Source organism: Acartia tonsa, chromosome 7 (genome assembly GCF_053477335.1).
Source record: "Acartia tonsa isolate MP-2025a chromosome 7, ASM5347733v1, whole genome shotgun sequence".
NCBI classification, from domain to species: Eukaryota; Metazoa; Arthropoda; class Copepoda; order Calanoida; family Acartiidae; genus Acartia; species Acartia tonsa.
The window spans coordinates 13,894,776-13,920,042 of NC_137266.1; the positions used below are offsets into that span (position 1 = coordinate 13,894,776).

General features: G+C 31.6%; 1 protein-coding gene across 1 annotated transcript in view; it reads right to left on the reverse strand.

Annotated features, from left to right (window-relative positions):
• Positions 1-16,681, reverse strand: part of LOC145324895 (uncharacterized) — a 177,670-nt gene extending 160,989 nt beyond the window's left edge. The window contains exon 1 of the mRNA XM_080167615.1: positions 16,305-16,681. Within this exon, the coding sequence (XP_080023741.1) occupies positions 16,305-16,666 (362 nt within the window). The 5' untranslated portion in view covers positions 16,667-16,681. The remainder of the gene's footprint in view (positions 1-16,304) is intronic.
• Between the last annotated feature and the right edge of the window lie 8,586 nt (positions 16,682-25,267).

Sequence of the window (25,267 nt, forward strand, 5' to 3'; positions counted from 1 at the left end):
GCGAAGTAATTGATAAACTTGTAATTTTTACCTGACCTACCCCTAAACACCTGTGAGTTAGTATCTCATTATGAAATTGTAAAATTTAAATTTGCAAATATCTGCTACCCTAGCAATCCAGGGAGGGAGGGACAACAATGTTTGATTAGATCTTCAACCCGTTCTTTTCCCTGAATATTTACCAGCTAAAGATTATTATTATAAGCAGCGTTGCGGAGCCGTTTGATTTTGCTGCGGCTCCGGCTCCGCGGAACCGTAGGTGATGATAGCGGCTCCGGCTCCGACTTAAAATCAAGAAAAAACTCCCACGTCTATTTTTGACTTTTGAAAGTTTTAAAAGTTCAATTACCAAATTATAATTTATAAAAAAAAATCTCTTTATTTATCTAGTCCGGAGCCGTTTTTTAACGTAAATTACGGCTCCGGCTCCAGCAAAATATGGCGGCTCCATGGCTCCCAGCTCCGGCTCCGCAACACTGATTTTAAGAAACTATAGTAATGCCAACACCAAATCAATTTAAGATCACTAAGTAATGAACATAATGAACTTGGGTACAAGTATAATTTACAGCCTACTGTCCCCTCCCCTCCCTCCTGTTACTATAAATATATTCCCTAACTTACAAAAACATTTAGATTGTTAAAACAAAAGCAAAAGGTACAGAAAAGTTTTAATCAGTTCTAATATTTATTACAACAAAAAAATAGGGTATATAAATGTACATGAATAAAGGTGTGACTTCACATCCGATCACTTATTGCATTATTAAATCACTAGAACCGCTTATTATTTTTGCAATATTACCAAATGAACCTTCTCCTTTACTTTACTACAATTTATACTTCCTCTTATTGATATACTTTCATGTTTTTGCGAATATAAAATACTATGCATATATGATTAAATGCGGAAACATATGCACCCCCGAATAAATCCATTAAGGCCTTGGCAATGAAAACTTTCCTGTGAGGGTGGGGGCGGGGGGTAGAGATAGTGTATAAGGCAATATTTACATGAAAAGGGGAAATACAGGTTTAGTACAGAAAAGGGGTATGAGAGAAGTAACCTCGAAGGCCTAAGGGAAAGGAAAAGAGGCCCACCAAAGGGAAGGGTGTACTAGGCCTACTTTGAGAGAATGCCTGGCTAGTATGAGGGTATAGGCCTATCCAAAGGAAGGGAGGGAGGATAGGCCTTCTCGTATTTCCATTAACCAGGTTTTCATTCATTCATCCTCTAAATATATATATATATATATATAATAGGTTAACTCACAAACAAAATATGAATTTTACATATTTATTGAGACATTACAAATTGTTTCGTGCATGTTTGCACTCTTCAGATGTCAATGTAAAACTAAAGTTTAAAATAAATTTAAATTTAAAGGATTTCTACAAATATTTTAGAAGATTTTTTGAACATAATATTTTTAAAAAAATATCCATATACAGCCGCACCAGAAGTTCCGTCGAGGCAGGGTAAGAAATGTTTCTTTCTTGAAATTCTTCTTCTTGATCTTGTAATCTATGAGAGGGACAGTTTTGCCAGGTGCTGCGTGAAGTTGGTCAGGGGGTGTGGGCAGATTCTTCTTCAGGATAGTGGTTAAAGGAAATCATTTTTGTTTCAGAGCGTTGATTCAATTTTGATCAGAGGTCTCAACTATTTTAATAATAGGAGACTAGTTTCATCTTGAAAGTGAAGGTATCAAAATTGTTACCAGAGAGTTCTCAATACATAATGTAGAGAATAATATAATAGGTTAACTCACAAACAAAATATGAATTTTACATATTTATTGAGACATTACAAATTGTTTCGTGCATGTTTGCACTCTTCAGATGTCAATGTAAAACTAAAGTTTAAAATAAATTTAAATTTAAAGGATTTCTACAAATATTTTAGAAGATTTTTTGAACATAATATTTTTAAAAAAATATCCATATACAGCCGCACCAGAAGTTCCGTTGAGGCAGGGTAAGAAATGTTTCTTTCTTGAAATTCTTCTTCTTGATCTTGTAATCTATGAGAGGGACAGTTTTGCCAGGTGCTGCGTGAAGTTGGTCAGGGGGTGTGGGCAGATTCTTCTTCAGGATAGTGGTTAAAGGAAATCATTTTTGTTTCAGAGCGTTGATTCAATTTTGATCAGAGGTCTCAACTATTTTAATAATAGGAGACTAGTTTCATCTTGAAAGTGAAGGTATCAAAATTGTTACCAGAGAGTTCTCAATACATAATGTAGAGAATAATATAATAGGTTAACTCACAAACAAAATATGAATTTTACATATTTATTGAGACATTACAAATTGTTTCGTGCATGTTTGCACTCTTCAGATGTCAATGTAAAACTAAAGTTTAAAATAAATTTAAATTTAAAGGATTTCTACAAATATTTTAGAAGATTTTTTGAACATAATATTTTTAAAAAAATATCCATATACAGCCGCACCAGAAGTTCCGTCGAGGCAGGGTAAGAAATATATATTTATGTGTGTGTGTGTTTGTGTGTGTGAGAATTTGTGTGTATTATATGGGGTACATTTAGGAATTAAATGTATCTTAGAAGTTTGCTCTAGTTTGGTCTGCGTCATATCTAAAGATTTTAAAACAATTATGCCTTGGCCATTTTAAAGTTCAAAATAAAGGATTTTTACCAGAGCCTTCGGGCATATTTCTAGAGTTTTTAAATACCTTAAAATTGCCTACGACATCGCTTAACAATATCACACAAATTGAGATATTAAAAATCCTTCTACCCTACCCAAAAATACTTTTTATTTATGCTAGACTATACATAGGATATTTACATACCAATAACTTATCTGACTAGATAATCTAACACACGACATAACTTTTTTTGATTGAGTTACAACCATCTAACAAAACAAGTTTTAGACTGGGTGCTCCAAAAAAGAGTTAGGACAATAATGTCAATAAATAGGACATCAGGCATTGTCAATAAATCACATAATGTGATATTTTTCTAGTTTAAATACTCAAATTATAGTGGCGACCTGACATACCTAGATATTTTTAGAGTAACTAAAATCTCTAGGCTTTTTCTGACACTATGTATTATTGAATAAGGGAGAGAAAGTAAAGAAAGATAGCCCATTTTGGTCCCCTATATTACAAGGATGGTAGATAAATGATATACTGACCAAAATTACCCCTTTTTGTAGAATGAAAAGGGGAGACATTGCTTTAATCCAACGAATGATGAAATGTGTTTATAAAACTTTGGGGACCACTGTAATTTACAGTCCAATGTCCCCTCCCTCCCTGAAGATATTCAGCATTGAAAAATGACTGTCAAATCCATATGTATAAGTTGGACTAGGACAAAAACTGGTCCATTGAAAGAGTAATGAAATATATAAAGAAGATGAATATTAATATCTGTCTATGCTTATTTTTCAAATGAAATATTTTAATACAACAATTAACAATTTAAAACACTGCAATATAAAATGATAAAATATAGCATTTTTTATTTCTTTAATGATGTGGGTGTATGCCTCAAAAGCTCTTTTGAAATAAACATATTTAATTTTGCTTGAAAATGTCTTGTTCGTATGTAAGTGTTTGTATTCATATAGAAATTCTTTGCTAAAAATATTTAGCAAGAAACTTCATCCATAAATTAAGAACAACTATTCAATGATTAAATGTCCCTGTGTTAATTGTATAATTTATGAAAACCTAAATAATTTTAGCTCTGAATCAACACATCCTTGTTTGTATGTGTGTGTGTATGTGTGTATGTGTGTGTGTGTGTTTGTGTGTGTTTGATGCAGAATATCTTTGTATTGTGCATGTTCAAACCATATTGTATAATTTATCCTTGCATGACCTATGAACCCCCTTGCCCCCCCCCCCCCCCCAAACAACTTTACTGACATGTAACTCGCCACCCCCCCCCCCCCTCCATCTTGCCTGATTGCTAAGATGTATTAATCAAAAATTGCCTGAAAATTTGCCTGAAAACGTCAAAACAGAGGCCGAAGCACACTTGTTTTTTATGTGTGTGTGTGTGTGTGCATGTTTGTGCGCGATTTTTGCTTGAGTCATTGTTATTAAGAGCGAAGCTGCTCTGTAACTAGCTCTGTAACGCCTGTCTGTATGTAAATATATTTTGTACAACACAAATCTATGGTTGAAACTCGATAGTAAAATTGGTCATCTATCGAAAATAATAATTTTTTTTATCGTCCTCACTTTTGATATTTCATCAAATATCTTGTTGTAAGCTTGTTCTTTCTTGCTTCGTTGCTTCTAGACATAGTTGTTCTTGTTATTGTTTGAAGAAGCCCAAATAAAAAAAAGATGATTCTGTATCAAATCAGATTTGATTTGAGTTCAGTGCAAGGATAGGGAAACAGAATATAAAAACTAATAAATAAATTCAATCAAGCCTGTCTTATATCAATCCTATAGCGCTGTAACTTAATGGTTAGTATATTTAAACATGTCTATCCGAACGTCACAATACAATTGTACATTATAAGCAGCCATGTACATTGAGCTCAATTACAAAGATAATTTTATACGCTGCTTCTGATCAAAATGTCTACACTGCGAACTAAAAAAAATAGGCAAATCTGAATTTTCAGAATAGCAGCTTTATTAATAAACAATTAAGAGTTGAAACTTGTAACCAAAAGATGCATCTACATTTTATATTTTTAGTAAAATCATCCCAAATGAATAATGAAGCTGCTTTTTCTGAAAATTCGGATTTGCCTATTTTTTTGGTTCGCAGTGTATGTTTATTTAAAAATTCTTATACTTATCCATGTCCGTAGATGTTGTATTTATTTACAATATCAAGTCTTATGTTTTGATTTTAAGAGTCATATCTTGATTAGGAAAATTTAAAACAAAATCAAAACATTATCTAACCGAGTATGTATATGTTAACTTTTGTGCTGTTATTCTAGCAACATAAATATATGTGGTCATAATGTTATTAGAACAATGACATAATGTCAATTAGATATATGACACCCATGACATCATACATGTCGACAAAGATACTGTCAATGATGTCATTTAAGAAATGTTACCATTAGAGTAAAACCAGGGAGTAAGGGAGGGGACAATGGATCGAATATTCAATTTTTAGGAGTCTCAGACTTTGGGGACTGGCTTAAAGGGAACATGCAAGAATTTAGCAGTTTCTGACCAATCTTGGGGACCAATTATGAATGACGTCACGCAAAATCATGCATAATCTCGCGGCAAACTAGCGCGTCAACAAAAAGATAAACAATAACAAGCAGACAGAATATTTTGATTTTGAAAATTATTTTGTAAATTGAATCATTACATTTTTTAAAAGCGAAGCTTTTCTATAATTATTAAAAGCGAAGCTTTTCTACAATTAGGATCGGTCCGTCCGTACGTCCGTCCGTCCGTCCGTAACGGATAGCTTTTTTCGTTAATTTAGACATGTTAGAATTGTCCTATCGATTTCAAATTTTGCATGGTGATTCTTTTAGTAGTTAGGTACGATTTAGAAAGCGTAGCAACTCTATAATCATTACCAAAATGTCCGTACGTCCATTTTAAACATATTGATTTTTTAAAACTTTTTTAAATAGCTTTTTTCGTTAATTTAGTCATGTTAAAATTGTCCTTCCGATTCAAAATTTTGCATGGTGATTCCTGTAATAGTTAGGTACGATTTAGAAAGCGTAGCAACTCTATAATCATTACCAAAATGTCCGTACGTCCATTTTAAACATGTTGATTTTTTTACTTTATTAAATAGCTTTTTTCGTTAATTTAGGCATGTTAGAATTGTCCTATCGATTTCAAATTTTGCATGGTGATTCCTGTAATAGTTAGGTACAAGTTAGAAAGCGTAGCAACTCTATAATCATTACCAGAATATCCCTACGTCCTTTTAAAACATGTTGATTTTTTTTACATTTTTAACAACAAATTTGTATGTGACCTAATTATCCGATTGTTCTGATTTTTGGTATACTGATTCCTAGGACAACAAAGTACAATATTATAAGCAAAGCAACTCTATAATCAAGTCCTAAAAATGTAACTATGTTCATAATCATTATCATGTAAAAAGCAGTTTTTCAACAAATTTACTAACAAGTTTGCTTTGACTCTTATACATTCGCATTCTGATTATTCAGTTCTGACATTAAACAAGTGATAATGTCCGTTTGTCCTTCCATTTCAGAGCTTCGCTTTTATGGATGTTGTCATCCTTGTTATATCTAATTCTTGTTTAATGTTAATTCATTCCGATTAGTGCGTTGTAGAAAGAAATTATATTAAGATTATTAGTTATTATGAGCAAAGCCTTCCTATAATTAGGTCCCGCACATTTGTACGTCCGTAACGGTTAGCTCTTTTCGTTACTTTAGACATGTTAGATGTTTCTTATTGATTTAATGTAAAGGCAAAATTTTTTTGTCTTTAGCTTAATATTTCTGTAATTAATGATCCGATTAATTTCAAAATTTTAGGGAAAATTCACGAAGTCCTGAGTTGTTCAAGGTTTGTTTATCATTAAAATCTCAAGATGGTGTTATTTTATTTTTCTGTCCTGGATGCTAGGAGCGCAGCTACCAGTTATCCTAAGATATGTTACTTAAACCTTAAGATCTTTAAAATTAAGATGTACTTATGTTCTCAACTATTTAATTATGTAGTATGAAATTTTGACGCAAGGTATCTCATTTTTATTTCGTTAAATGAAATAACTTGAGTTAAAAGTTCTGTAGGAAGGTAATTGTTTTAGTAAGTTTTGTAATATGATTATTTAAAGGCTTTTTCATGTCTAAGCTTTTTAATAAATACAATAAAAAAAATTGGGTAAAAGAAGTTGTAAAAGTAAAATGTTTCCTTAATTTTCCGAAGTTTAGATAATAACAATTATGGAAATGAATTGTAAACAAGGGTTTTGATCTCTAGAATCAAGGCTTGTAGTAAAGCATCAGTTTAAGGATGGTGCATTTCGAATTAAAAACAATTCAAAAAGTCAAAAATTTCCACTAAAGGTTGCTATATTGCAAATACTTGTTCAATCTGGAAATATCTGGGTTTTCAACCTTAAAGGGTCACAACTATAAAATTGAATTAACTGCCCATTGTCCCCTCCCTTACTCCCTGGAGTAAAACACTAGAGGGAGAAAGAGTTAAATAAATGTATCTCCCCATCACAACCGTCTTGTGCAACCTTCCTATTGGGTCATTGAAAATTAACCAATGGTATCGCTTATATTAACACAGCCAAGTAGCATAAAATAATTTAGAAGCAGACGAAAGAGGTCTTTGAAAAAATGAAGCAAGGTAGTTGTCTGTATATACATACCTATAGTTACCTATGGCCACTTATATTTAAATGTGTATTTCAACATAAGCAAGTGTTACTCAACGTACAAAATATCAATATTCAAGAGAAGGGACAAAGCCGCAAGTTCCTATTTAAAATTCCAACCTCTCGTCTGCAAGTATTTAAATCTAAGGGTAGAGAGAGTTAAGTGATGTTTTGCTTGAGACAAAAAGAAATGTCTATTTAGTTTATCATGTACTAAACCTACACTTTTCTTTCAAAGCAGGGTTTCCGAAAAATGTATTTTTTTAATGGTTAAATATTATTGTATAAATTAATGGAAAATAAATCTACGGACACTTACAATTACAATGCACAAAATTACCCTTTTATAAATTGAGGTTGTTTGAAAGTGTTTTCTCACAAATAGTTTGTAACAAGCAGTTCAAATTTAAATTTTAAGCCTACGAATAAGAAAACGTGTTTAAAACAAATATAATTAATAGTCAAAGATCTCTCTACCTAATCCGAAAGTAATTCAAAATTAAATGAAGTTTACAGACAAAGAACTAAAATTGAAAATAAAAGTTTTACAGAAACTTATTTTGTCAACCCTGGTAAAACGAAGGGTGTTAACGGGTTACGCTGTCTTCATAAAATTATCCTTAAACACATATATTTTTATCATTATCAACCTCTCTTGTTCAAATCAAAATAAAGTGTGTTACTTTTTTATATGTTTCATCATTATTTTGCCACAACTCAGTCAAAAATGCTTACAAAACATAGCTTTTTCGACCTAAAGTACTCAAATAGTTCCTTTACAAGCCTCATCAATCAGTTTTGAGATATCTCCATATTTCAATGAAAATTGACAAAAAAGGCAAATTTGGGTGTTACCTTTTTATATGCTCAGATACCATAAAATCAATAAAAAAATACTTATTTATACTTTTCTCTCATTTTTAAAGTTTGCGTCTGTTAAAGTAAATATTCTTGAAGGGATTTATGCATTGATTTATACAGAAACATAATATTGGGTGGAAATAAATTGTATCCAAAAGTATTCTTTTTGGAAAATAAGAAATTTATCCTCCATCGCCCTAGAGGACAGCTGCTGACCTCTAGTGTTCATGGTTTTGTCAAATACATGTTAAAGAAAAAAATTAGCCAAAAAAGTACATATAAAAGTATTTTAATGTGTTAGAAAATTAAATTGTTTAACTTCAAATTTGGGGATGCTGACCTTAAAGATGCTCCTATTGGTGGTGATGGTGACCAGGAAGGCATTGAAGTACATGAGCATTATGGCAACACAACTATTGATCTATGTTTTGATTTTTATATTCCTAGCAGCCTCCAATCAAGAGAAATCCCTAAATGATTTTTTTATAATGTAAATACTGTGATTTTAAAAAGTTCTTGTTATATTTTTTCATTGGAGGCTGCTAGAAATTTAAAAATCAGAACATAGATCAATAGTTGTGTTGCCATAATGCTCATGTACTTCAATGCCTTCCGGGTCACCATCACCACCAGTAAGAGCATCTTTAAGGTCAGCATCCCAAAATTTGAAGTAAAACAATTTAATTTTCTAACACATTAAGATACTTTTTTATGTACTTTTTTGGCTATTTTTATTCTTTAACATGTACTTGACAAAACCATGAACACTAGAGGTCAACAGCTGTCCTCTAGGGCAATGGGGGTTGAATTTCTTATTTTCCAAAAAAAATTCTTTTAAAGATCATTTATTTCCACCCAATATTATGTTTCTGTAAAATCAATGCATAAATCCCTTCAAGAATATTTACTTTAACAGAATCAAACTTTAAAAATGAGAGAAAAGTAAAAATAAGTATTTTTTTTATTGATTTTATGGTATCTGAGCATATAAAAAAGTAACACCCAAAGGGATAGTTCTATGAAGTGTATTTAAAGAGTTAAGGTACTTAGAGTAGTGAACTTTTATATGTCTTAGTAGAATATATTAGGCATTGGATAGATATGATTATATGTTAAAGAATTTTTAACATTGACCAGACCAAACTTTTTTTATTTGACAATATCGAAAAAAGTTAAAGTGATTTGCCACATAAATTACATGAGAATGGTCTATTTTTTTCCAAATATGTATAGCCAAAACACCAATATCAGAGAATCTTTTACCACATATTTCAAAAGAGTTATAAAAAAATTGAACAGGGGTTCCCCTTGGGACAAGTTACTTAAAAAACATAAAAAATAACGTCCGGTTCATTATAGGACAGGTTTTCTAGAGATTCTTTTTAAAAAATAAAGAAAACCGTCCGGTTTACTTACAATATACACATTATCTCACGCGGAAATACCAACTAACCATACAACATATATATATATAGACCATTCTCATGTAATTTATGTTGCAAATCACTAACTTTTTTAGATATTGTCAAATAAAAAAAGTTTGGTCAGGTCAATGTTAAAATTCTTTATCACAATCATATCTATCCAATGCCTAATATATTCTACTAAGACATATAAAAAGATCACTACTCTAAGTACCATACTAAATATTTTATTGGTCATTCTTTGTTCTTATGTGTATTTTGTCGTATAAAAAGTTTGAAGTTCTATTAACTAGTAAATGCTATCTAAAGTTGTATTTATGAGAAAAAAGTTTTTGCCATATATAACATGCAACGAAGTTGAAAATAAAAATGAAAAACTCATTTTTTAAGGAAAATCCCTGGTCAAATCTTTTAATTTCAACTAATAACTTTATATTATGCACTACTACGTTATTTAAAATAGAAAAAACTTACAGTTCACTATTTTTTTTTAAATGCACTTCGTGAAACTATCCCTTTGCCTTTTTTGTAAATTTTCCTTGAAATATGGAGATATCTCAAAACTGATTGATGGGGCTTGTAAAGGAAGTATTTGAGCATCTTAGGTCGAAAAAGGTCTATTTTGTAAGCATTTTTGACTGAGTTGTGGCTAAATATTGATGAAACATATAAAAAAGTAACACACTTTAGTATTTTGAGTGCCTTAAACTCAAAATATCACTTTCTAAAAAATGTTTGGTTGAATTCTTCATTTTAGATAATCTTGACATAGATCCTAGGTTGGTTTTGATACGGTTTAACCAAGTACTTTAAAATGGTATTTAACCTTCCATGACAATAATTTAAAAAAAAAATAAGAATGATAAAAAATATTAAAGGAGCATCAAATCATCAGAACATCTATTTCAACAGCACAAACTGCCCATTCCCCTTTTTCTTACCGGGATCAATAAATTAAATATCTAATATCCCTTTCATCCTAATTTTAGTCTAAATATAGAGTTGATATAAGGATATGAATCCTTATTCTATTATGATAGTGCCAAGTCCTAATAAATATAGACCATTCAATTTTCATTCATAAATCCTACCTCCCTATTGATGACACATATACGTCTAGAGTACAAAAACACCTTGGAAACGGTTTCTACTGCTGCTATGTGATCGATCAGGCTCCATTAATTAGAACTTCGTGGTAACTGTAGTTCAATTAAATGGTTAAATATGAATACGATTACCTTCAAGTAACAGATGCAATAAGATTAAAGCAAAAAAAATCAATGTTTTTTTGTGTTAGACATCCAACAAGTTAAAAGCTTAAAAACATAAATAATTTTTATTTGGCATGTTAAAAAGGATACTTTCATCATAGAAGGGAACAAGGATGCAAACATCCACAATTAGCAAAGGTCATGAATAGAAAACAAGTTACTTTGATGCCTATTTGTTATAGGAATCTTAATTATTTTCAGTAGAAGCCTAGTTAGTCTTATCGTATCAGATGCAAAAAGCAGACAACATTCCCAATGGTTTTAGGAATCTTCACTAAAAACCATGCTGTTATCTTTATAATCAGCCGAGAAAATGTTCTTTCCCAAAAAATTTCAAATAAGGACATAATGCATAGGAATGAAATTTTTGAGTAGCTTGGCACTAAGAAGTAGCTCTAACAAGATTTTATGTAAATGAGATAAAATAAATCAATTATGGCTGGAGTGTGCCTCCAAAATTGCACTCAATGGCTCATGCAGGGACAAACAAACTGAAAATAAGTATATTTCTAAATATAAAACAAGGTCAAATATGTCCTGAAATTGCACAAGAACAGCAAAAAAGAATCTTATTACACGTTAAGTAAATGTAATGTTAAAATGAAACTCAGCAAATTAATAGTAGACCGTTTCAAAGAATTTTTTTGTCAATTAAATTTTTGTATCTTCTATACACGGGTTGAGCTAATTAAAGACCAAAACTTCTATAGTTGATAGTATATTGGAATGCCCAGGTCCATCAATACCTAGTGACAACAGCTATAATCTTATTTTCAGAAACCCAGTCCCTGCCTAGAACTCAGCAGTATATGTGTAAAAAGCTCGTGCAAGCTTGTTTGCCAAAAAGACCTAGCTGCTGCTTCTAATAATGAACACCATTCAAATCAACAAAAAATCGGATAATAATTTTAGCTTTACTTAATTTTTCTTTCATATTTATAGTTTTTTTTATTGTAAACTTTATTTTTAACATTGACAAGCCTTTGGCAATTTGAATTTCATAACCTTTGTCTTAGCAATGTGTTGTATCGAGTTTAAGGCCTATATATTGCAACTAATACAAAATTGATTTTTAAAATAGTATATTTAAAATCTCAAACCTTATACCTATATAATTTTGGATAAACGCTAAAAATCCCTTTATATTTTTTTGTATTAATAATGGAGCAGCACCTAATAATATGGTACAAAAATTGCACTTGTTTTACGTTTATCTGGTTTCAATCAACAAGAAAATAAGTAGAGCACCTTGAAACATTTTCTTTTTTTTTTACATACAAAATGCGGTGCTTAGCCTCTAGGGACTATAAATTTGCTAGGTTATGTTTAGTTTAAACATATACCAACCGTCCCTGAAAAGAACAACCCAATTGGCCAAACCAATTGAGATATGCTCCAGACGAAAAAAATACTTTCTTTATATAAAGTCTGTTCTATTTAACTATTTGTATTTGTATGCTAGAAATATTAAGTTCGAAATTCAATTGTATTCAAGATGTATACCCAGGGAGGGAGGAGACATTGGATTGTAAATTACACTGGGGCCCAAAGTTTTTATATATACAATTTCTCATTCGATTGCCTAAAAACTTTGCTTTTTATTAGTTCGTTCAAGTACATGCAGTGTATAAACTTTTCAACCAATAGGTAACTTTGATCAGGACGGATAATTTGGGGAAAGTACATCAATTAATCGACCTTTGTCTTATCCCTTCAGATCCTTGTGTTTACCAATCCTTAAACTAAAGTAACAGAATGTTTGTGTGTCTGTGTGACTGTATCGAAGGATCTCGCTAACCACTGAACCGATCGGGTTCTCCTAAACAGGGTAGATTCTCATGGGTCCCAGGACGGTTTATAACTATTTTGGGGGAGGGTACCACACCCCTCCTAAGAGAAATGACAAAAAAAAATTTTAGTATTCGGGAGACTTCAATGTAACATAAAGAGGTATCGTAAAATAAAGAATTATCGTAGAGACTTTAACAAACAAAAACATTTAAAGTGTCACTAGAGGCCTCTAGGGGCGTGGCCGCTAGTATATCTATATAGAATCGTATGTTAGAAATTTGAATTGTATTCAATGTATAAGGTCATTTGAAAACGAACTACCAAGCATTTTAGACTATACAAATGGATATATTGACAAGAGGAATATTTGTCATCAATATGGACCTCATTTAATGGTACGCTCGTTCACCCACTAGGATGGGAGGAATGGGTTAAAGGGGGTGTTATTATCTTAGCTAGATGAGAGAATCACTTTATCAGAGTGTACATGATAAATCTGGTGCAACATCCAAATAATATATCGATTACTATACACTCTTTTGTATGCAAATATGGTAGAAAAATTCACTCTTCTTAAATGGTTCGTTTTTAGCATATTTTTTACCTATTTGCTATTATCTAATGTCTCATACCAATATTTTTTAGACAAAATTAATTGAAAATGATTGCTAAAATCAAAATATATCTTCATGTCTTAGAATAGTGTATAGTTATTAAAATAGGTTGAAAAACATACTAACTTTAAAATAGCAAAACTAAGACAATTAAGTAGCACAATTATAACATACTAACAATTAGTTATGTAAAGTATTAAGGTTTTTTTTATCTGATGGGATTTCCCTAACCACTGAACTGATTAAGTTCTTCATTTCTAAGAGCTTTATATAGATCATGTATATAGATCATTTTTATCCATTCTTTTTCTAATTTAGGATGTGTCTAGAAGATAGGGTTGCAGTTTCTAGTAAGTATATTAAGTAGTAATTTGATTATTAAAATCACACATTATTCCATAAAATTACATATCTGCTCTGACGGACGTTCCAAAAGACCGAAATACTAAAAATATCGAGTAGCTGCGCTTCTTACAATAAATAAAATCATAGAGTAGCCATACTCCAAATGACTCCTTGAAAAAAAACCTGAAACGGGTCCCACAAGTTTTGGTATAAAATTATGAATTCATTTGGATGCAAATTGGTGCTAATTTGGTCATGATATCGTGAGCAAAGCGTGAAAAAAATACTGGACGAAAAACTGTTTCTACATCTTGTGAATTTGGATCAAACAAAACGTTAACAAGAAAAAATGTAATGTAAGCAACGAAGTCAAGCTTTGTTTTTTGATAAACTAAGTGCGCTTGTACTATTAAAATCGTTAAGTTGAAAGATCTTTGCAAGGAGAAGGTAGATATAGCCTTAATCTTTAAAAAAATATTTTTAATCCTATTAATTTCGTTGCAAAAATAATGTTTTTACTGTACTTAAAAGACCTATTACTTTACACATTCTTGAGTCTACCGAATTAAATCCTTAGAATAGTTTTACTTGTACTTAGAAATTCCTTGAAAAGGCGAGACAAAAACAAGAATGTATGAAATCCAGAAGTAGAGCAGCTATTAGTAATAATTAAAGGGTGAGCAAAAAAAAATGCGTACCTTTTTAAAATTGAAATTGCGCGGCTTGTGTTAATAGTAGAAAAATGTTACGCATATCGTTAGAACCGTTAGGAAGTCTATTTTTTGGAAATATGAAAACGATTCCTGTGCTACGTATAGTTTAGGAGCTATGTGGTAAAATGTCCCAACTGGCTTAAAACTTGACTTGCGAGTAAATCATTAAAGATTAAAGCATACAAAAAATATGTACCTTTTTAAAGTTGAGATTGCGCGGCTTGTGTTAATAGTAGAAAAACGTTATGCATATCGTTAGAACCGCTATGAAGTCTATTTTTTGGAAATATAAAAACCATTACTGTGCAACTTATAATTTAGGAGCTACGTAGAAGAATGTCCCAACTGACTTAAAACTTGACTTGAGAGTAAATCATTAAAGATAAAAAAAAAGTGTGTGCAAAAATGCGGACATTTTTAAAACTCAAACTGCTCGGCTTGTGTGAATAGTAGAAAAATGCTATGTATATTGTTAGAACCGTCATAAGCTCTATTTTTTGGAAATATAAGTACGATTTTTGTGCTATTTTTAGTTTAGGAGCTGTATTGATAAATGTGAGAAAAGTGGAAAAATTTCATCTTTAATGATTTACTCGCAAGTCAAGTTTTAATTCAGTGGGGACATTCTACCACATAGCTCATAAATTATACGTAGCACAGGAATCGTTTTTATATTTCCAAAAAATAGACTTCATAGCGGTTCTAATGGTATGCATAACGTTTTTCTACTATTAACACAAGCTGAGCAACTAGAATTTTAAAAATGTACGTATTTTAATTTGCATACCCTTTACTTTAATCTTTAATGATTTACTCGCAAGTCAAGTTTTAAGCCAGTTGGGACATTTTAACACGTAGCTCCCCAACTATACAAAGCAGATGAATCGTTCTTATATTTCCAAAAAATAGACTTCATAGCGGTTCTAATGGTATGCATAACGTTTTTCTACTATTAACACAAGCCGCGCAATTTCAATTTCAAAAAGGTACGCATTTTTTTTGCTCACCCTTTATATATCTAACAGAACTAAAAGCTAAGATATTGTTAAAAACATTATTTATTATTTATTTTGTCTCAGGGGATTATAGAGTAGCTTTGCTATAAATTAACTTCAGAGGCAAAATACTTGATACATTAGTTAACTTGCCAATGTAAACAAACTGACGGACAGACAAATATATATAGAGTAGCTTCGGTATTAAACAATTAAGAAGCAAAGTACTCGAAGTCTTTGTTAACATGCCAATATAAACACACTAACGTACAGACAAAATTTTATGGAGTAGCTTCGCTACTTAACAACTTGAGATACAAAGTACTCGAATGTCTTTGTTAACATACCAATATAAACATACTGACGTACAGACAAATTTATATAGAGTAGCTTCTGTATTAAACAATCAAGAAGCAAAGTACTCGAAGGTCTTTGTTAACTTGCCAATATAAACACACTAACGTACAGACAAAATTTTATGGAGTAGCTTCGCTTCTAAACAACTTGAGAAGCAAAGTACTCGAATGTCTTTATTATGTTGCCAATAAGAGTAAATTTTAATTAGCTGTCACACAAAATAAACAACATCTTTTTTCAAACATCTTAAAGCAGGGACAATTTTTAGATAGAAAAAATAAGAATTATGCTATTTCAATAAGTAAGGTTTGTACGTTTGTCTAATAGTTACCAATAGATTTTTTTTTCTACTAGAGTAAAACACTAGAGAGGAAGGGGTCAAATAACTTTATTTCCATATCCCAATGACATTGTGCCAACTCTCAATTGTGTCTTTGAAAATCAACCAATGGTGTCGGGAATATTAACACAGCCAAGAAAACAATTTGCTTGTTAAAGGGAGGAGGGGGGTCGGAGGTAGTTATCTTAGCGTTTTTCATATTTTTAATTTATTATTGCTGAGAAATGTTAATCAAAATGTTTACCTGTTTGGACCTCTGCTGGGCTGTCCGCCGCCACCGTAGCCGACAGACCGGTGGGGCGTCCGCATTCCCGCCACATACCGATCCTGCTGCGACACCGACATTGACCGTTCGGCGGTCATGCTCTGGATGGACCGCGATCCGCCGTTTAACGAAGCATTTATGGATGAATTTACCGCCGGCGGCGGGGGATTCATGGATGTGTTGCAAGCTAGCTTTTTCTTTTGTTCTCTGCCGTTTGGCGACTCTTTTAGAGTTCTGCTGCTGGTACCGCCGCCTGGCGGCGATTCTTTGGGGTTGAAAACAGATCCCAAGGATTTGTAGGGCATGTCTGCGCCCGTTCCATTAGGCGGGTGGCGTCCCATGCCACCTCCTGAGAGTTTAAATATTATTGATTGATTCGAGAAAAAAATCAAGAAAATACCGAAACTTATATCATGTGACTAGAATAATGTTTACTAAACGAAAGGAAGGATGGGGACTGCAAATGACTTGTAACCAACATTTTAACCCCGTGTTATCTTATTCGTTGGCTCAAAAACTTTGGGTGTTTTTTTATTTTGATTGCTTGGTTTCAAGCTATTAGTTAAGTAAACTTTCTGATTTCAATAATTTTGTTTATCATCACTGGGGATGTACATAAGAATTACCTACGTATCCTTTAAGATCACAGATAAACTGTAAAATTGAGTAGCTGTACTATTTAAAAGTTTTATTAGCCGGTCCCCACATCAATTGTACTTTTGCGGGCGGCGCAAGTTAGTTTAGGTTAATAGATGCCGTATATATTTAGAGAGCTCATAGAGGGATAAATAAATTTAAAATGTCCATGTACCTACAAAAAATGAAATTTTCCCTACACCCAAAATGAAGGTTCTGTCTTGTGTAGCTCAAAATTATTTTTAAGAAAAAAAAATATTAAATATACAACCAAGTTTACCACAAATATGTAAAGAGCCTTTGTTGGCAAGCAGGGGTCTAATGAGATAAGACAATGGCCGATAAATTGATGTATATCCTCAATAAAGATACACAAAATCATCCCCTTCTGCAGATTACAATTAGTGGTTGAAACATTTGGACACTTAACTTAATGAAAAAACCAATTATATCTCAATAAAAGTAACCGAAATTGTTAAGCCTACGATTAAGATATTAATGTAAAACTTTGGCGAATAGTGCAATAAACAGCCCATTGTCCTCTCCCTACCTGCTTGGGGGAAGATAAATTTTCGTCTTTTTTTTTGGGGGGGGGGGGTGGCAGACACTTTAGTATCTCTGTTGGGGTAAAGGTTAAATGTTCTACTTTAAGCCAATGAATTAATTATCTCTACATGAATATGCACAAAAAAAATCTTTTTCCTGCATTAAAAATACACTCAGAATTTTAGGTTTATCTGCTAATTAAAGAGACAACAAAAAATAATAACTATGCCTATTAAAGAAAATATGATAAGAAATGAACATTAAGGAATCAACAGTATACTAAAGTACAGTAAAAATAAAAATTTGCTAAATAAATATTCAGTAATATATGTAATTTTTACTCAGTGTTTTATATATCTCTACTGTAAGCGTTTTCATTTATTTTGATTTATAGTGATTATAATTTATGTACATATAGAGAAAGGAGAAAAAAAGCAGCAATTACTTGCAGAGATACTGCGTAAAAAGGTGCCATTTAGAAACTGTATACTTAATTATTGCAAGGTTACTGTCCTTCTGTCTGATATAAATATAATTTTTTATATAAAAGCTTCGATTCTAGAATTCAAAAGAAAAAACTTAAATCCCTATAAAATCCTCAGGTTGTATATTTTATTTATTCATAAGGATATCTTTATTTCGTGTATTTCCTAAATGTCGAACATAAATATTATGCAAAAATATTTAAGAAAACATTCAATAGGATTTTTAAAATTCCTGTTAATAAGCATTTATAAAATCAAATTTGGAAATTTATCATAGCACTTTTTTGAATGGTTGAAAGGTTTAGGTAGTTAAATAAAATATGAAATAGGTACTTTAAAATGTAATTGAAAATATTAAAATATTGAAAAGATCTTTGTAAAAATTTATCATTGCTACTTTACTTATGGACATTTGCTATTCTTAGTAGCGCAGCTACTCCATAATTATTCTTGATCCCATCTTCCCCCCACCCCCGTACCTGCCAAGAATAAAATTGCACACACGAGCAGAACAGGAATAAATCTACAAAATCCATTTTTGCGGAGAGAAAGGGGAAGAAAGAAGAAAGGGCAAAGAGAAAGAAAGGAAAGGAGAGAGGGAGAGAAAAGATAGCAACAAGTGCAATTTTGTCCATAAGAAGCGCAGCCAAACTAAAAAAAAACAAAACAAACATGAATGCCGAAATTATTGAGAAAATGAAATAGATCAATGGGCGATGAATTGATTTATATCCCCAATTATGATACACAAAATTATCCCTTTTGTAGATTACAATTAGTGGTTAAAACGGTTGAACACTCAACTAAATGAACAAAACATTCAAAATTTAATTAAAGTCCCAAAAACCTTTGGGGACCAGTGTATTTAACAGCCCAATGTCCCCTCCTTCCCTGTCATGATGAATAGCATTTAGAACATATAAAATACCCAAGCATCATATAACTGTGTAGACTAAGTGACGGGCGACCGGAGATTACCGAATCACAGAGTAGCTGCGCTCATGAAAAGAACAGAGAATAGAAGATTGCGGACACGAAGATTGCTTAAAATGTGTTGATAATTGTGCATCTGCTAGGCGAACAATTTTAGGTCACTTTTAAGTGGTCCAATATTTCCGCCTACATCTGGGATAGGGGAGTTGTTGAATATGCAAAAATAAAATAAATTGTAATAAGTTTTTAAGGGGGGGGGGGGGTGCCTGGATGGTGGTACCCTCCCCCAAAAGGTTTCCAAGGCCTATAAGAAGCTTATAAAGGAGAACCTTCGATATAGACCATCGATCAAACTCATACGTGTTAAGATTTTCTTACCAAACGCCTAGGGTATTGGGTAAAATAACGCCCAACAGACAACCAACTCTTGAACGTAATAGATTTTTTTATTTATTATTCAGGTAATATAGGAAACTAAACTGGACAGATATATTAAATTTTTAAATAACCCAAATGAAAGTCATAGTAAAAAATTCTGGCTTTAAATTTTTGTATTTGTTTGTTTTTATCCACTTATTCTTTTATCCCTGATATGCAAGACTTTTTTAAGTTCAGGACAATCCCATTTTGTATACAATTTTGTTTTTTAGCTTCACACAAAAAAATAAAATACATTTATGCAAATAGAAACTAGAACAAAATTGTCCAACAATGACGCAGCTTAGATCGTATATAGACAGCCATCAGTGGATTTTAAAATGAAATTCATAAGACTACAACCAGTTTTGTTAACCCATAGATAACGAAAGCAAAAGCTAACAATATTAATTTAAGATTTTTATTATAATATTATTGTAAAATTGTCTGTAATACGATGCTATACTTGTATGGCTGAGAACTGGTTCTAATTGAGCGGAAATTCTTTGATTTTGAAGCTATACTGGAATAGTTTTAATTATTTTTGCATTAAAGGCAGAGCATTTCTTTAACATAGTAGTCAGTCAGTACGTCATAACAAAAGTACGTCAAGGGGGAGTCTAATTAAGAGCTTTTTCTTGCCCTACAGCAAAAAACTAAAGGCTAGGGGCGCAGCTTATAATTTGTAAATAGTAAGATTTTTTGTCTAATATAAAACTATCTAGTTTAAAATGTTTTGATCGATTTTCTAAAAATATTCCAGGTTTTTAGATTGGTTTTTGGCCATTTTCTGGATACCAAAAAGAACATTCTTTATACAAATCAGTATAAAAATCTAAAATTAGAAACCAAACCAAAACTCTCCTTTTTAACCAATTCTTATGAAAGAATTTTTAATTTAATAACATTCAAAACCAATAACCTATAACAGATGTTAAGAAAATATAAATTTTCCCAATTTTTTTAGTAAAAAATTACATCAAAATTGCTTAATTAATGTATCCCTGGCTTAATATTGCGGTAAATAAGGTTTGTTAAAAAATAAAATTATTATATAATACACAGGCACAACCCCATCTAACAATAATACCCCTCTTCCACGAAAAAAATAGATAAAATACATTGATGGGGATAGGTTTCCCGAGAAAAAAAAATTATGAAATAAAACCAATAAGGATTTGGGGGGGGGGGATTAGAATGTAAGTTATAGTAAGTCCAGTGTTGTTGACTTTGTCGATAATAAGCACTTTTGTTAATTAAAATTGGGGATGTACATCAATAATCGAATATAACAGATATCAAAACATATTCTTTGGGATTGAATAAAATATTGATTACTGAGGGGAAGAAGGAGGAAAAAAATCTTCAAAATCTACTGTACCCAAAAGGCAGAATTTTTAAAGTTGGGGTAGAGAGATTGACCATCATTTTTTCATTAATTGGATGATAAAACGCAATTTTTTACTATGAAAATGGCTAAAATTACCAACATTATTTTTCTTGTGTATTTTTATCCCTATTTTTGTCAGATTAAAATCGCAGAGATTATGTCACTTGACCCAACCTACCCCCTTTTAATTTTTACCATCCCCTCCGCCTAATTTTTAATTCAACCCTTATTTCTTTCTAGGACCCTCCCTACTAATTTACTTTAACCCTTCTTTAATCATTAATTCCCATCCTCCCCCTCCCCCTTAAAATTAATGAATTAAAGGTAAATGTATTGTTGGGGACAACTGGATGAATAACACGCTAACGAATGGATTTACTACCTGTATTTAGGATGTGTTTACATTTGTTGCTTTGCTTTAATTTGCCTCCCTCTAGATTTTTAGAATTTTCTACTTTTATTTCAAAGATTTTTTGTACATTTTATATTTAATTGTAATTTGATTACATTTCATATTTGATGTTTTTCTCCAAAAACATTTTTACAGTTAGGAAACAGACTTATTTCCGTCAGATAGAAACCGGTTTTAAATTTCTATAGAAATTGCTCACGAAAATGTGTATAATATCCATCCATCGTTTAATAATTCTAATAAGATAATGTTTGATAGATTTTCAAACTTCAAAATCGTTTTGTTTTTCACTTTTAACTTTGTAAACCCATTATTTTATTTTATTTTGTTTTGACAAAAATACCTACACAAAAACGTAAAATGTAAAAGGACCAGACAAAAATAAGATTACATAAAGACCAAAACGGTTTGTGAAATCAATATAATAATATTTTTCCTGAGTAAAATTCAACAGCTTGCATTACAAATACCCTTCATCACTAAAACATTGGTAGATTTTTATGCCTAAACTTCACTTTATCTTTGTTAATTTCTAATCATAAATCATTTTCACTTTTATCTATGTATCAATTTAACTTTCTGTCACTGTATTTTGTTGTTATTTTATCATAAAATCACTTATTTATATATTTTTCATGAAATTCACTTGTTGAAAAATCGTGGATTTGTGTGGCATGCACAAAGTCTCGAAGTTTACTGTCGAATATTTTGTAATAATAGACACAAATACAATAGTATAATATCCTCTCTTACTGAGCGTGCACACACACACACACACACAGAGACGGGTTTGTGGTTGTGTGACAAGCAGTGTGACTACAGGATTCAAGCCTTCATAGGCCTGTTACTTTACTGTGATTTAGCCGTAGCTGTAACTTTAACAATCGCCTTTAGTCACTTCAAAATCTACCTTACCAAAACACAGCTAAGAACGAGAGTTATATTTTTTTCAAGGAGGTAGGAGATTGGGGGGCCGGGGGGGGGGTACAACTCCAGCCTGGGAAGGTGTTAGGTGTAGCGGAGAGGGGTGTTTAAACTCACGCACAGGGCAAGGCGTGGGACAGCGGGGGGGGGGGGGTTAGTTCCGCTCCCCGTACATCCTTTGTGATGATATTTGCAGACAGAACTACTCGAGTGCCTGAAAAAAAGAAAGTTTGTGAAAAAATGATAAGAAGCAATCTAAATTTTTTTTCTCTCTCTATCTCTCTGTGCGCTAGGAGAATTATAAAGTACATTAAGTTTGTACAAATTACTCATTTTGACTTTTTTGATACATTCATTAAGTAGTTTTCAGTACTTTGACTCAAGCTATTTATTTCAAAAGCGAGACTTTTATTAATTCAAAGTTCGTCAGATAAGCAGTTAATCCGCGGTTAAAATATAGTACAAGACATTAAACTGGCTATTATACTAGTTGCTTCGCCCCCAGCCTCTAGGGGAAATCGTAGAAGGTCAGGAAAGCAGCCTAATGCCACTCCAAGACTTAAGTTAATCTCCCCTAAAAAGTACAACCAATTCCGATCAGAATTCTCTGAGATCTTAAACTTAAAAATCTACTAATTTACATTATAGGATTGCTCGACTCCTTAAAAAGTTTGATAGAGCATAAATTGAAGAAATTAAATCTAATCATGTTTACTACTGCCATATTGATAACTTGTATAGTGGCTTCACCCCTAGCATCTATTTAGCTAAGAGCTTCTTAATTGAAGGGATAGAGAGGGGATAAAAAAAAATAGCATACAACGACCGAAAGAAATGGACTTGGAAATGAAATATGCAGCATCCCTAAAATGTTTTGCGATATATTAACGGACCTAGAACCTACAACTGATTTATCATTTAAAATATTTTGCGCTATTTAATTAAGAAGATATCCTTGTTCAAATGTGGAATTGTTGCATTAATTTAAATATTTGCCTTTTAATTGGTCATTTGTATTTTGTAATGACTAACATTCATGAAAACACACAAGGAATAGTATGTCCGTGCAAAGCGGAGCTAATAACTTATATAAAATAAGACTCACTATTCAATGATTCAAGTATAAAAACTCTTCGGCTTTTAGGTAAAATATTTTGATATCTAATAAAGACAGTTACAAAATACTGTTTTCTTTTATCATAAGCGCCTACGCCCCCTAGAAGCCTTTAGGGGCACTTAAGGTGGGAGAGGAAATAACGACCCCCCATATTTCCAATTTGAGTTTTAAAAAGAAAAAGTAAAAAAATGTAGGGGTCATTTTTTTTGGAGGGAGAAGATACCCTCCCTCAAAATAGTTTAAAAAAACTTCCCTGGACCCATGAAAAGCTTAACTATAAACTTGAACCATATAGGCTCAGCGGATATCGAGATCCTACACTACAAATAAACTTATTACTTTATATTATAGGGTTTGTAATAAATACTGTTTTTTTTTCAACTTGCATAAAAAGCAAACAACAGAGTAGCTACGCTCAGAGCAAAATATTGATTTGCATTATTGCAGATTTAATTGCGACATTCCAAATATTTATTTTCAATAATGAATCATTTCAATTCGTTCTATGTCATTGATTTTAATTGGACACTACCTAAAGAAATATATTTTTTATAATGTTTTCCTGTTTGTTTTTCTTTTAGATACAAAGATACTCAACGAAATCCATAAACATGTTAAAATTGTTCTATCGATTTAAAACTGCATTATGATTCCTGTAAAAGAATACAAAGCATAAGAATTCTACATATAACCGTTATTATTTGATATTTTGATATGATGTATAACACAAAATTTTAATTTTTAATTGATTCCTAGAACCATAAGGCACAATGTTATGAGCGAAGCAACTCTATAATCAAGTTTTATACATATATATTTTGAGACATGTCATACATACAGAAAATTCTAAAAGCACTGACGCTGTTAATATTCTTTTGTCTATCTAATTTGCCAAGCTTCGCTTTTATTAATGTTGTCATTCTTGTTGTTGGTATGTTTTCGTAATTATTACAGTAGATAAAGAAGAAATAACATTGAATTAACCATTCAACTAACATCCCAAACTCATTTTAAAATGGCGCAGCTACTCTTTAATTGTGGTATACAACTATAATTCTCTTGTTTATAATTATTGATTTGTCAAATCAGAGAGGGAGGAGACATTTGACTGTAAATTAAACTGGTTTACAAACACATTCTCTTAAAAACTTCGGGGGCTTATTAATAAATCTTGATTGCTTGATATAAATTATAAGTGCCCTAACTTTTCCACAAATATTTCTAATTAACAGATAGGATAATTAGTTTATCATGATTGGGGGGTAAAATTCAATTTATTTGATAATAACTAAAATTTGAAACGATTTTTTTTAAAAATCCCAATCTTGTTTGGACATAATTCTCCTTGTCTTTTTTGAGTAATGCACAAATTGAATAAAAAGTCCATAAAGAAAGTTTTTTCCCAAACCAATCCCTTTATAATTGTATACATAAATAAAGCAGATTTTCTGGAAAAATAGAAACAGTAATCTGAATGAAAATTCAGGTAGTATGCACTCAGTATTTTAAAAGTAGTGAAGTTTTTTTGGTCTGTAACTTAAGATTTCAAAAACTACTGAAACGATTGGGTTCTCCATTTCATGGAAGGTTTACATATTTAGGAACCTGGGTGTTTTTAGTCTATATTATAATTAGATTTAAGTCTTGTGATGGTTTTAAGCTATTTGTCTACTTTTCAATGCACTTAGAGACAAGGATGGTTGAAAATTTTGTGCACTGCTTGTTTGATCCAACCATAATAAAAGTACTCAAAGTTCTTAAGCAAACAAAAATTAACCTGATGTTTATAACATTTCGGGTACCAGTATAATTTACATTATAATATACCCTTCCTCTCTGTCATTTTGCTTTTTATGGCATATAACCTACCTAGTTATAGAGTTGATCTGCTTTTAAATAACATCTAAGATGCAATGATTTCAGTGTTCTCCTTTATTTTAAGAAAATAAATCATTTATCTATCTCTATCTCCCTGAAATCCATATAGCAGAGAGAGAAACACCCTTTACTTTATTCTTTCTTTGATTGTACATAGTGAAAACGCTTTCAAAGTAACAACTCTTTTCATACATTTAGAGCTAT